Source organism: Anoplophora glabripennis, unplaced genomic scaffold (genome assembly GCF_000390285.2).
Source record: "Anoplophora glabripennis isolate ALB-LARVAE unplaced genomic scaffold, Agla_2.0 scaffold593, whole genome shotgun sequence".
Lineage (NCBI taxonomy): Eukaryota > Metazoa > Arthropoda > Insecta > Coleoptera > Cerambycidae > Anoplophora > Anoplophora glabripennis.
In genome coordinates this window covers 79,163-94,390 of record NW_019416681.1, presented here as the reverse complement: position 1 = coordinate 94,390, position 15,228 = coordinate 79,163, and the positions used below count along the sequence as shown (strand labels likewise).

Below are 15,228 nucleotides of genomic sequence, written 5' to 3'. Positions count from 1 at the left end.
TCGCTTCCAGGGCTGAGGTGAATCCCAGATCCCGGCGAATGTCGCTGTTGCGGACGAACCAAGGGGCCCCCGTCGCGCAACGGAGGGCGATATTCTCGACGGCTTGCACCCGGGCTAGGTGCGTCTTCGCTGCGTGTCCCCACGCGGTTCCAGCGTATGTCAGCTGTGGCTGCAGTACTGCTCTGATGAGGGTTAGCTTATTCCGCAGGCAGAGACGGCTGTCCCTGCACAGAAGCGGATAAAGCTTCGCCCTCACCATCTTCGCTTTGCGCGTCACTGCTTCGACGTGCGGCTTCCACGTCAGCGTGCGATCCAGGGTTACCCCTAGGTACTTGACGGTGGTCGCCCACTGGATGTCTTCTCCGTTGAACTTCACGTGTCCCTGGGGGCGCGTTTGGTACCTACGAGAAAACATAATACCTGTGCTTTTCTCCGGGTTGATCGCCACCTTCCACCTGTTGCACCAGTCCTCTAGTTGGCTTACAGCTCTTTGGAGGTACCTCTTCGCCATATCGGGGTTCAGGGAACGGGCCGTTATGGCGGTGTCATCGGCATAGAGGCACACGGTAGTGCGCTCTGTCCTGGGCATGTCGGATGTATAGATGTTGAACAGGTGCGGTGATAGCACGGCTCCTTGGGGGACGCCTGCTTCGACGTCTCGATAGGTGGATAGGGCCCCTTCCACCTTCGCACGCAGCTTCCTGCCTCTGAGGAAGGACTCCACCAGTTTGACCAGTCCGACAGGGTAGCCAAAGTCGAGCATCTTAGCCAGAAGCCCATCGTGCCAGACCCTGTCGAAGGCCTTGGCGACGTCCAGGAAGACTGCCGCGGTGGATTCTCGGTTGTTGAAACCTGCGGACAGATGTTCTACTAACCTGAGTATCTGTTGCTCCGTTGAGTGTCCGCTGCGGTAGGCGAATTGTTCGTCGGGGATGACTCGCAATTCGTCCGAGCTCTCACGCAGTCTGGTCAGGATGATCCTCTCCGCTACCTTGCTCATCATCGGCAGGAGACTGATGGGCCTGTAACTGGCAGCAAAGGTTAGATTCTTACCTGGTTTCGGGAAGAAGATGACGTCGGCTTTCTTCCACCTAGCGGGGAATCTTCGCAGTCTCAGGATGGCGTTGACGATGTTGAGCAGCGCCATCACTCCCTTGTGGGGGAGCTTTCTGAGTATTCGATTTCCGATCTGGTCGCATCCGGGTGCCTTGCGGGGGTTGAGGCGCCGCAGGATGTCCCTCACCTCCTCGGGTGTCGCCGGCCTAATGTCGTCCCTGTCGGGTTGGCGTCTGTAGCGCCGTACGCGTCGTTCCACCTCGTCGGCGTGGTCCTCGTCTTCGTCGTCGAGAAGGTTTTCCCTACACTGTAATTCAAGGCTGTCGGCGAATGCCTCGGCCTTTTCATACCTGGTGTAGACGATCCCGTTCTCTCCGTGAATGGGAGGCATAGGCTTCCGGGTGGTCCTCAGCGCCCGTTGCATCGTCCACAGGCTGCGGTCTTCGGGGTTTAGTGACTCCAGATGTCGTTGCCACGAGTCCTGGTAGTGCTCCTCTAGGGCCGCTTTTACCCTCCGGTTCAGCTGGTTTAACGTCTGCTTATCCCGGGGGTGTGCTGTCCTCGTGGCTCTTCTTTTCGCCGCACGTCTTTCCCTGATTAGGTCCTGCAACATAAGAGGTAACTCACCTGCATAGTTCGCTATCCTTCTCTCCGTCGTCTCCGTGGTGCTGGCTTCCAAGGCGGTGTGGATATCCGTCTCAAGGCTCGCGATGGCAGCCTCGAGGTCCGCCGCGTCGCGGATGACCGGAATGGGTGCGCATATTCGTTGCATTTCTGCGCGGAATAGGCCCCAGTCGGTCCGCCGCTTGGCAACGGTGTCCTCGCCGCGACGCTCGTCTCCTAAGGTTAGGAGAATGGGGGCATGGTTCGTCGCCCCCTCGTAGTGCGTCGTCAGATCGGCGTCCATCGGTATTGCCCTGAGCAAAGCGATATCCAACACGTCTGGTCTTCCAACTGCACCGTAGTACGTCGGTCCATCGGGTCCATACGCTGCAACGTCCTCGTGGTTCTGCAAGAATTGCAGAAGCACCCTGCCACGCGTGGTGGTGGTCGTGCTGTGCCATTCGGGCGATTTCGCGTTAAAGTCCCCGATGGCTACGGTTTGGGGCCACGTCTCCAGGACCGCGCGTAAATCGTGATCGGTGAGCGGGAGATGAGGGGGCTGATAACAGGTCACCACGGCGATGTCTCCGTACCTGCGAGTACGAATCGATACGGCGGCGGCTTCCATGTTTTCTAGCTGAGGAACCTGCAACATATGGTGATCTATACCTCTTTTTACGAGCAGGGCCACGCCTCCTCCGTGTCTGTTTCGGTCCCTGCGATACACTAGGTAGCCAGGAATCCTAACAGTGTGTGCGTCCTCTACTTTGGTCTCTTGTATCGCCATCACGTCCACGTCTAGACGGGGCAAGAGCTCCTTGAGTTCGATTTTTCGCCCCCGGAATCCGTCGACATTCCAGGAAGCAATTCTGAGGGACTGCACACTAGTCGGAGGGTCCATTTACTCTTGTAATAGGGATGGCATTTTGCTGAAAAAAGCCGACATCGCGGAGTACATCTCCCGCATCTGTGCCAGCATGCTGGCCACATTTGCGGGTTCCGCACCCCTGTCGGTTTTGGGGCCCCCCTTGTGTGCAGCGGCAGGGGCCTGCTTCGGCCTGGCGGCGTCGGCGAAGCTTTTCGCCGCCGTCACCTTCGGGGGGTGTGCCGACTTGGCCTGTTGTTTGTCGGCTTGGGGGTCTTCTTTGCGCTGTTGCTGCTTCCCTGTCGTCTTTTTAGGGAAGCTTGGGCATCCGCGGTAGCTGGCAGGATGTTCGCCACCGCAATTGGCGCACCTTGCTGGTGTCTCACGTTTTTTGGTGCAGTCTGCCGAGTGGTGACCCTCGCCGCACTTCACGCACTTGACAGCTGCGGTGCACCGGCTCTGCGCGTGACCGAAGCGTTGGCAGCGATGGCACTGCGTCGGCTCGGTTCTCGCCCTCTGCGGTTCCACCCTGACGACTAGGTGGCAGCATCTTGTCACCTTGAGCAGGTCGTCTTGCTCCTGGGGGACTTGTACGAGTACTAGAGGCATGGGGGCCTTGTTCCTCCGGCTCTTCATTCTGAAGACAGATGCTATTTTAAAGCCCTGTTCTTCTAGGTCGGACCGGATTTCCTCGTTGGAAATTCCGTCTGGTAGCCCTCTTATCACGGCCCTTAGCAGCCGCTCGCTTGGGAGCGAGAAGGTGTGAAATTCCTTCCCCTCATCGGCGAGGACACGCGTTAGGCGTCGATAATCATCAGGCGTTTGCGGGTGAATGGCGATGCCTTCACCCGTTAACCTGGCCCTGGTGTAATTTATTTTTCTGTTGGTCAGACTCCTGCTGACCTCAGTCCACTGCTCCTTCTTGCGAAGGATGACAGGCGGTATCCTCTCGGCTTTCTCGGCAGGGGCCGCGCGCTCTGATGCCGTCGCTGGGACCTTCGCCTGTTCGGGGACAGGTGCTTCGTTCTCTTTAGCTGGCTTCTTTTTAGCCTTGCAGGGCTCCTCCTCGGAACCCGACGAGGTCCCTGGCTTACCTCGCTTTACCCCTTTTGAGGTCTGTTGTCCCTTGAGGGCGTTTAACAGCTCGGCGTGCTGTTCTCGAGACCTCTTTTCAAGGTCGTCGAACGCCTTCCTCTGTTGCCTCAGCTCATCTCTGAGGTCGTCGATCATTTGCCGTAGTCTGGCATTCTCTGCTGCCAGCTCACTCTCACGGCTAGTTGTCTCCACGACCGACCCGGGGGTGCTAGGCCTGCTGTCGCCGGCTTCGCTGCCACTCGAGCGGTCGCTCTCCATGGGGGTCGGAGATCTCGACATAGTGCCCTCCTCCCCGGCACCCGAATCTGAAAAATAAATGCCGGCGGTCTTTCTGCCTAGGCTGAGATAACGTCGGTCGTTAGTAGAAATTTTGCAATATAAAATTGCCGAATTCTTTCTATAGATTGCCTTAATAAAGGCAGAATATTACTTGTCTTGTAAAAGACAGGTTTTGTGGGGCTCCCACTTCACTGTTCCTCGCACTGACACTCACTGCTGCACTGCACAAACTACGTCCGCACAGTTCGGCTGCTCGCTTGGAACTGAGCTCCTCCCCCTGAACCTAATTCCGCCCGGCGTATTTATCTGATCTGGCGGACGGGAGGCTCCGCCCCAAAACGTCGTTTGGACCAATCCCAGGCCACGAAAGTTAGGTTACTTTAATAAAACTATTTCTCGTTCAGTATTTTGCAAATTTCTCAAAAATCGTCGCCGCCGACGACAGTAGGAGACTCAAAATCTCGTTTTTCTTTTAATTTAATGGTGTCAGAATTCTTTATATTATTCATTCTGCAGAATTTTGGTGCATTTTTTTTAAGTGTACCTCAACTTAATGCATTGAAAGGAGCACGGAATGAAGTAGGTACACAAAAATTTTTATTATAAAAAAAGATAAAATAACTAAATAAAAATTATAAGATAAAATGTATTGGATGAAATTGATCTCTAACAAGTTATTAATCAATTTCATTAAGTTTATTGAGACATGTCTCAGATAGTTGTAATTCGGCAACAGAAACTTCCCTCTCCCGAGCCAATACCTCCATCTGTCGCTGGAGAGCCTCCTCCTGTAGCGATACGGATACGGCATCCCCTAATGTTCTTGTTCAACTCTGTTCTTCGCCTAGCTGCCATCCTTGTCCACTATAAACGTCGTTCTTGCTCCTGGTGAATGAAGTCATCCACGGACTCTTCATCACCAGATGTCTCATCATCTTGTGCGGACGCATTCGACGGGTCGGGGAATGTATTACTGCTTTTAACATGGTTATTTTTTCCCCTGTATCAAGAATGTTTGTTTAATTTTTAATTACTCATATTATTCTATTTTAGGTTTGCGATTCGCAAGCAATATTGTCATAATTTAATGAGATCTTCTCGATCTCTCGAAATTCTCCACTGTCTAGCGTCGACATGATGCTCTGTTGTCCCAAATGAAACATCACAAAAAGTTTGAATACCTTGTGTCACGTCTGTTACAGATATACATTGTTGATATCCATTTTGATAAGACACTGTCAGTAATACCCCTTCCATTTGTTAGCCCACCTTGAGGTTTTTCATCAGCCTCATCAACATTTGTTCTATGGTCATGTCAGTCCAAATTCCTGACCAAAATTTTTCAAATCGACATACGGTAAAATAACCTTGTCCCATAAACTTATAATATTCTTTTTTCAGAAAGTTTGTAAGACCCCAATTTTATAATAAAATCTAATTTTGCTTACTCTATGCCGGCTAACAGCATGTACTCTTGTAGACTCAAGGAGTGGGCTGTGTGACTTTGGAAAACTCTCTTATCGGTAATTGTGCTAACTGGGCGCCCCTGATTTTAATATTATATGTGAAACAGACAAATTCTAATATGTACTACTAAAGAAAAACCAGAAAATTTAGACTATTTTATATTCGTCAAATTAACAAATGCACAAGTATGTGGCAACAGTGTATAGCCACAACACAACTCTCTAATGACTAAACTGTACAAAAACGGAATGTAGCCACTTGGCTAAACTTAAACTACATACAAAAATGAAGTATTCATCGAAAATAACTACAGAAAGTTTGTCAAATTAAAGTAGGAATTTCACGATTTAGACACAAAGTTATAGTTAATTCACCCGCGAGATATCTCTATAGTGGTCGTAGCACTTTTTTGTAGGCTAGCCTGATCATCGAAAATATAGTTATAACTTACAAAATGTAGATTGGAATTCGAATATCATCAGATTCATACTCCTAGGAGCAAGGTACTTTTACCAAACTGATATTTTAACAGGATATAATTTAGAACTTCTTATTTGTACTTAATCACTCAGTTCTCCTGTACCAGTCGCCATCTTCCTCGCCTTTCTCCAGCGTTCTCCGCTTCGACATCGACCGAACTGCGGCCATTCGCGCAACCCTTTTTAAACTCAAGCAGTATTATTCGCCTACTTGATTTGTCTGCACACTACTCTGATCACTAGATGGCACTACTTAAACAATTTCTTAAATAAATTACAATTAAACATTATTGAATGTGATCCTTCACGCTTTATATAGATTTTAAAATAGGGACCGTTACACTCCCCTCTTCCTCGAAAAGAGGATTACTATCCGACCTAAGAAAAGGTCTTAATTCCCAATATTTCCAAGGCTTTAACGATCACTTTACAGACATATTACATTCATCAACATAACTAAAACCAAGGAGTATCATAGCATCTTATGTAGTACATATCTCAATCATTCACTCACATTCACACATGCTTGGCCAAGACTTCACACAAACATATGCACACATAAGAGCTAAACATAAAAGGTACAGTTTTAATTATTGAAGGTCGTGTAACGATATATCTAAATTCGAATAAAATTAATCTAATTTCAGTAAATAAACATATGTAATGGGAAATACTATAAATTCATTATACTTATGGTTTGTTCCAACCAAAAATTCTTAATCATCGTAAGACTCCAAGTATTAATACTTAAACATATACGGCGATAATCAGATTACTTCAGAGGTATTTGTTCGTAGATCAAAAACACATAGGACACTTTAGAACATATCAGATGCAAGATAAACATAATAACATAATACATGTAACCAGTGAACCAATTTTACGGAAATAATCATCAGGTAACGTAAACAAGTCAAACGTAACGTNAGAAAAAAATGTATATAAATGATAGCAGATGAGACAATATTACCAAATATTGTGAAACGAGAAGGGAATACTAATAATAGTGTTCATTTTATAATATAATTCAGTCTTTCAAAATAAACAAACACGTATTTCATATTTCAAAATTTTAGCAGTATTTACAGTATAAAAATAAAGACATGTTTACTGATAAATCGATAAATTCTCTAGAGGCAGCAAAAAATATGTGTCTGGGAATAATTGTTAACACAACGTAAACTTCCTTAATAAACGTATATTGACAAACATACATATATAGCAAAGGTTATACAAGAAAACAGTAAAATACGACAGTTAGGACTACCGCCTGCCTGTCTGTCTCTCAGAAGAATGCTGCACGGACCCCTCTCGCCCGTGCTGGGTTCCTTCCTCCTCTCGAGTTACACTCTCCCCACGATCGCACTATACTCCCTATAAGCTGTCTGTGAGTCACTTTTCGCTAAAATTGATGGTTTTCCCTGCAAAGTGNCTCTATGCCGGCTAACAGCATGTACTCTTGTAGACTCAAGGAGTGGGCTGTGTGACTTTGGAAAACTCTCTTATCGGTAATTGTGCTAACTGGGCGCCCCTGATTTTAATATTATATGTGAAACAGACAAATTCTAATATGTACTACTAAAGAAAAACCAGAAAATTTAGACTATTTTATATTCGTCAAATTAACAAATGCACAAGTATGTGGCAACAGTGTATAGCCACAACACAACTCTCTAATGACTAAACTGTACAAAAACGGAATGTAGCCACTTGGCTAAACTTAAACTACATACAAAAATGAAGTATTCATCGAAAATAACTACAGAAAGTTTGTCAAATTAAAGTAGGAATTTCACGATTTAGACACAAAGTTATAGTTAATTCACCCGCGAGATATCTCTATAGTGGTCGTAGCACTTTTTTGTAGGCTAGCCTGATCATCGAAAATATAGTTATAACTTACAAAATGTAGATTGGAATTCGAATATCATCAGATTCATACTCCTAGGAGCAAGGTACTTTTACCAAACTGATATTTTAACAGGATATAATTTAGAACTTCTTATTTGTACTTAATCACTCAGTTCTCCTGTACCAGTCGCCATCTTCCTCGCCTTTCTCCAGCGTTCTCCGCTTCGACATCGACCGAACTGCGGCCATTCGCGCAACCCTTTTTAAACTCAAGCAGTATTATTCGCCTACTTGATTTGTCTGCACACTACTCTGATCACTAGATGGCACTACTTAAACAATTTCTTAAATAAATTACAATTAAACATTATTGAATGTGATCCTTCACGCTTTATATAGATTTTAAAATAGGGACCGTTACACTCCCCTCTTCCTCGAAAAGAGGATTACTATCCGACCTAAGAAAAGGTCTTAATTCCCAATATTTCCAAGGCTTTAACGATCACTTTACAGACATATTACATTCATCAACATAACTAAAACCAAGGAGTATCATAGCATCTTATGTAGTACATATCTCAATCATTCACTCACATTCACACATGCTTGGCCAAGACTTCACACAAACATATGCACACATAAGAGCTAAACATAAAAGGTACAGTTTTAATTATTGAAGGTCGTGTAACGATATATCTAAATTCGAATAAAATTAATCTAATTTCAGTAAATAAACATATGTAATGGGAAATACTATAAATTCATTATACTTATGGTTTGTTCCAACCAAAAATTCTTAATCATCGTAAGACTCCAAGTATTAATACTTAAACATATACGGCGATAATCAGATTACTTCAGAGGTATTTGTTCGTAGATCAAAAACACATAGGACACTTTAGAACATATCAGATGCAAGATAAACATAATAACATAATACATGTAACCAGTGAACCAATTTTACGGAAATAATCATCAGGTAACGTAAACAAGTCAAACGTAACGTCACGGCAACCTAAATGTACGGTAACGTAAGGTAAACGGTAAAGTAACGTAAATACTAGTTAACGTAACGTAAAGGTAAGGTAACAACGTAAAAGTAACCTAAGTATACTATAGGTACGCAAACTGGTCTCAACAAAATGCACCTTATAAAACATCACCGTATACGTAATCTTACACGACATCGCGACAACGCTGGGGCTTGAACCCACCAAAACTAACCTACTTAAAGCTAACGGAAAATATAAGAGAATAGACAAAGGGAAAGATAGTAAAAGGGAGGAAAGAGGTAAGAGAGGTAATTTAAACTGGATGAACCCTACAAGGGATTTTTATCTTCAGATTCACAAGAATCGGGTTTAATGTCTTTAACATGCCACCGACCTAGTGGATTATCATCTGAATCAGATAATTCGTAAACTAAAGGCGACAATACCTTTACGACCTTACAAGCGGTAAATTTCGGTGCCAATTTTTTGAAAAATATTTGCTAGCATCAGATAGAAAATAATTTTTCTTCCATACAATATCACCTAAATTAAAACGAATGGAACGCTTGCGCAAATTATAATATTTCTTATTGGTTTCATAAGCCTTCTGCAATCGTTCCTTTACCTCGTTATAGAGTTCAGGTAATATAGTTAGTTCTTTAGCCCAAATAAATTACTTTTAACCGAAAATTCATTAGAATTTATATCTGTAACATAAAAATCACCCGAGGTCGGTACATGGCGACCAAAAACCAAGAAAGCTGGAGATACCTGAGTAAAATCATGTTTCGCTAATGGCAGAGCCTGGGCAATTTCAGAAAGATTTTCATCCCAAGTTTGGTGATTATCCGTAACATATGAAGAAATGGCCGTCACTAACACGCGGTTTACGCGTTCAGTAGGGTTGACTTGAGGATGATAAAAAGCATTATACCAAATTTTCGTTATTTTTAATTCTCTAAAATACTTCTGTAATTCTCTAGATTTACATTGGGGACCATTATCACAAGTCGCTATTTCCGGAACTCCGAATATTAAAAACACTTGTTCTCTTAAAAATTTAATTATAGGAGTTGTGGTAGCTCGTCTTAGAGAATGTACTAGTACAAATTTAGTAAACTGATCCGTTACTACTAGAACATACTGATTTCCAGCTCTACTTCTAGGCAGAGGCCCTAATAGATCCATTGAAATAGCTTGAAAAGGGAAACTTACTTCTTTTTCTTTACCCATTAAACCTATCCGTGGTAAATTTTCACTTTTCTGAGCAGCGCAAACTTTACAATTTTTAACATAACGAGAAACCGAAAATTTAAGTCTAGGCCAATAATAAAAATCTCGTATACGGGCTAAAGTCTTTGATATGCCTAAATGGGCAGAGGTAGGGTCATCATGCATTTGTGTCAACATAGCTTCTCGATTAGCGATAGGGATCACTAATTTCCAATCGGGAATGTTTGACGGTAAAGGTAAGGGAGAAGGAAGATGTTCATACAAAAAATTATTTTCCACTTTAAAATCTGGATATTTATCGGGACATTCCAAAACTTGACCGATCATATTGATATACCAATCATCAGGTTGCCAAGACTTAACATCAATATAATCAACACTACGAGATAGAAAATCGGCTATTATATTTTGAGAACCTGAACGATGCTTTACATCGAAAGAAAACTGAGACAATCTTAAACACCATCTTGACAGACGGCCCGTAGGTTCACATAAATTATGCAACCAAGTTAAGGAAGAACAATCGGTATTAACTGTAAAAGAAGTACCTTCGACATATCCACGGAATTTTTCTATCCCAAAAATAATTCCGATGAGCTCTCTCAGTAGCGGAATATTTCCTTTCAGCTGAAGTTAAAGACCGGCTGGCAAAAGCAATAGGATGTTCCTCACCATCAAACTTTTGAAATGGAACGGCTCCCACTCCGACGTTTGAAGCATCGGTCCGAATGAAAAATGGTTGATTAAAATCTGGGGATGCTAGAACTGGGGCGGAGCTAATAGTCGACTTAATTTTCTCAAAAGCCACATTTGTTTCTGGAATCCATTCTATGGGCTGACCTTTTTTCTTACCATAAAGCAAATTATTAATAGGAGCAGCGATAGTAGAAAAATCCTTAATAAAACGACGATAGTAAGAAACTAGACCAATCAATCGTTTAACTTCTGTAGTTGTTTTCGGTACTTTAAAATTAGTTATAGCCTCTACCTTACAAGGGTCTGTTCTAAGACCGTGTTGGTCTACGATGAAGCCAAGATACGATAATGAAGGTTTACAAAATTCACATTTATCTAAATTAATAGTAAATCCAGCAGATAGAATATCAAAATCAAAACAACGATATACGACAAAGAAGGTTTGCAAAATTCGCACTTATCTAGATTAATAGTAAATCCAGCAGCTGATAATCTATCTTTATTAAGTTTCAAAGTATCTAGACGACTTTCAAAGGAGGGAGAAGCTATAATAATATCATCTAAGTATACAAAAGCTTTATCGTTTAATATATCGGGACCTAAAATTTGTTCCATTGTCCTTTGAAGGATCTGAGGACTATTAGATAAGCCAAATGGCATTACTACGAATTCGAACAGTCCCATTCCAGGGACACAGAAAGCAGTTTTTTCTCTGGATGATTTTTCTAAAGGAATTTGCCAGAAAGCTTTACGTAAATCAATTGAAGACAAAAATCGGGCATCTCTTAGTTTATTCAAAATAGAGTCAATTTGAGGTAATGGGAAGGCATCCGTCACGGTAATTCGATTCAGTTTACGTCCGTCAAAACAGGCACGTAGTTCACCATTTTTCTTGGTGACCAATAAAATAGGAGAGACCAAGGGGATTTAGAAGGTTGAATAACCCCTAACCGTAACATATCCTGAATTTCCTTATGCAAATGCGTTTGCATAGCGGCAGACAATAAATATTGCCGTTGTTTAAAAGGACACGAGCATCACCGGTATCAATATAATGTTCGAATAATGTAGTTCGACCTAAATTTGAAGAAACTAAATCACGAAAACTATCGATAGTATCCTGCAGTTGGAGCTGTTGAGTTAACGATAAAGATTCCCGCGGTTTAACATAATTAAGTTCAGAAACTTCTACAGGGGATGTTATAATACCAACTATTTTCGGGATAATTGCAACACATTTTAAAAGTTGTACCAAAGTTTACACCCAAAGTAAAGGTATGAGCAATAGGAGATACTAAACAAGTCACTGAACAGGTTTTGTTTTCCAAAGTAAATTGCAACTTGGTCTCACCAAGCACCTGATGACTCACACCATCCGCAGTGGTAACAAGAGCTGGTTCATGTTTTATCTCAAACGGAATATGATTAGATTTAAGAAAATCAAGACCGGCTTGACCTATAATTGTCCTGCCCCACTATGTAAAAGGTAAATTACGGGAAAGGAATGAATTTTAATCCCTAAAAATGGTCTAGGATCGGGGGGACACTGTTCACACAACGGAGCCAAACCAGAATCGGTATTGTCATAATCAGGTCATTTACAAGTTTGTGTTTCTCGTTAAAGATTGGGCTACAAAATTCATGGACAACACGGAGCCACTTATTCCAATCTTCAGTGGAAGGCTTATATGAAGAGGCAGATACCGATTGAATAATTTTTTTCAGTTACAGGCTATGAAGGTAAATATCAAAACAGAATTTCCAAACAACAATCTTTAAAACAAGATATTATCATAGACTTAACTGACGGCCAATTTAATTTATCTAATCCACATCCGATAGTAGGCATAGTTAATTTTTGAACTTTATTTTCAAGAACATGTTTTCTTAAAGCAAGTAGAGAAGTCCACAATAACTCATAGGTAGGCTTATCATAAAAAAATTTTTTAGTCGCTAAATAATAAATGAATCGCGAATTTGTTTTCAAAAAAATCACCTATCCTAGTTTAGCTTGAAGTTGTTGCAATTGGTCTACCCGATCAAATTGATCCCTAAATGTACGCGCGATACCTTTACTCATATTAAGGTCCTGTCATACACAATGTACTAAAGAGTATTCTTCAGAAACGTTTCTTCTCTATCCGATAAAATATCCAATAATTCCCGTAAAGTAGTTTCAATTTCATTAATTTGTTCTTCAAAATTAAACATTACCTAAGAAAAAACATAACCCTCTTTTTCACGGGCCAAAACACCGCGTAACTGAGCCCGACGTAGTGTCTGATTTGTTTTTGGTTCTACCCCTCTGGACTGTAATTCAAAAACTAACTCGGGAGTCTTAAGATCATTTGGTTCTACTTTCGCCATGATAAATTTATACAAATCTCCCACTATTATACCGAAAATGCCTCATTCAATAACTTACATCAGGTAAATACACAAGGAATTTTAAACACTCTGTACAGTAAACAGCAAAAACATGAAATATAACAGGTACATGCACAAGAAATTTTCAACACTCTGTACAATAAACAGCAAAAACGTGAAATATAACAGGTACATGCACAAGAAATTTTAAACACTCTGTACAGTAAACAACAAAAACATGAAATATAACAGGTGCATGCACATTACATGAAAGAGATATTCACCAGTAGCACAAAACTCGAGCCACGTTGGAGACGCCAAAATTGTGTAAGACCCCAACTTTATAATAAAATCTAATTTTGTTTACTCTATGCCGGCTAACAGCATGTACTCTTGTAGACTCAAGGAGTGGGCTGTGTGACTGTGGAAAACTCTCTTATCGGTAATTGTGCTAACTGGGCGCCCCTGATTTTAATATTATATGTGAAACAGACAAATTCTAATATGTACTACTAAAGAAAAACCAGAAAATTTAGACTATTTTATATTCGTCAAATTAACAAATGCACAAGTATGTGGCAACAGTGTATAGCCACGACACAACTCTACTGACTAAACTGTCCAAAAACGGAATGTAGCCACTTGGCTAAACTTAAACTACATACAAAATTGAAGTATTTATCGAAAATAACTACAAAAAGTTTGTCAAATTAGAGTAGGAAGTTCACGATTTAGACACAAAGTTATTTATTTAGTTAGTTATTTCACCCGCGAGAGATCTCTATAGTGGTCGTAGCACTTTTTTGTAGGCTAGCCTGATAATCGAAAATATAGTTATAACTTACAAAATCTGGAACACAATGGCGGCGTTTAACTAACTTGCAAGCTTACTTCTTCGATACTTTCTTAACTCACGTAGATTGGAATTCGAATATCATCAGTTTCATACTCCTAGGAACTGCACGGTACTTTTACTAAACTGATATTTTAACTGGACATCAATTTTAACATTATTTTTATATTAAACACTCAGCTCAACTCTACCAGTCGCCATCTTCATCGCCTTCACGCCTTCATCTCCACTTCGACTTTTCCATCGACCGAACTGTGGCCATTCGCGCAACCCTTTTTAAACTCGAGCAGTATTCGCTTACTTGATTTCGGCGACTACTCTGATCACTAGAATTACAATTTAAACATTATTAAATGTGATCCTTCACACTTTATACAGGGTGTCCGGAAATACCGTTGGAATAATTCTAGCGGTGATTCTACATATTAAACTATGAAGAAAAGTTTATATGAACATAGGTCCGCAAATGCGTCGTAAGGTTGCTATGGCGATTCAAAGATTGCACCGGGATATAGGTTTTATTTTATATCTCTGGAACCGTTTCAGATAGCCATCTGAATTTTGGCATATGAATTGCCTTTAATAGTAGGTAATTTTCAGTGTTTTTACTAAATTATTATTTTAATCAGGGGCGTACCGACAGGGGAGGCCTCGATTTAATTTGTTCACATTTTTATTAAACGTCATATTTTTGCAGTTTTCTTTAGAAATTCTGATTCCGCGGTATAAATGACATAAAAAAGGTATTCTTGTAGAAAACCTGTCAGGCTAGCCGTTTTCGAGAAAATACTCTCCAAAGAAAATAGTGCATGCATGGTCGCCCAATAATAAAAATTTCTACATCAAAGTAGGCTTATGTCGGTGCTAAGTTGAAAATGGAAAAAGGTCAAATTACTGTAGTTACGGTAAACGAATTTGACATAAGGTTTAAAAATAAAGTTTATTCGATTATTATTGTGTTAATAACAGTGTAATTGAAAAAAATCATTGTTCTCGTCTTTCAAAAAATGCCGGAATACTCTTTTGCTGAAATGGCCGACATGCACTTCATGTATGGCAAAGCAAACGGTTGTGCTTTGGAAGCTCGGAGGTTGTACCAAGAAACTTTTCCAAATCGCCAGCTTCCTTCTGATAAACTGTTCAGCAGTTTACATCAGAGATTAAGAGAAACTGGTAATTTTACGCCAAATAAGAGAGATTGTGGACGAAACCGTACTACCCGAACGGCGCAGACAGAGGAAATTGTTCTACAACAGATTGAAGCTAATCCAGGTAGTAGCACCAGAAGAATTTCAGTACAAACGAATATTCCCAAAAGTGTTGTATGGGAAATTTTACACGAGGAACTTTTGTATCCATACCATTTGCAAAGAATTCAAGCGCTAAAACCTC

General features: G+C 41.6%; 1 protein-coding gene across 1 annotated transcript in view; it reads right to left on the bottom strand.

The window, feature by feature from the left end:
* Positions 1-2,560: 2,560 nt before the first annotated feature.
* Positions 2,561-15,228, bottom strand: part of LOC111691833 — a 17,662-nt gene continuing 4,994 nt past the window's right edge. Inside the window, exon 2 of the mRNA XM_023455231.1 lies at positions 2,561-3,924. Coding sequence (XP_023310999.1) covers positions 2,561-3,924 — 1,364 coding nt within the window. The remainder of the gene's footprint in view (positions 3,925-15,228) is intronic.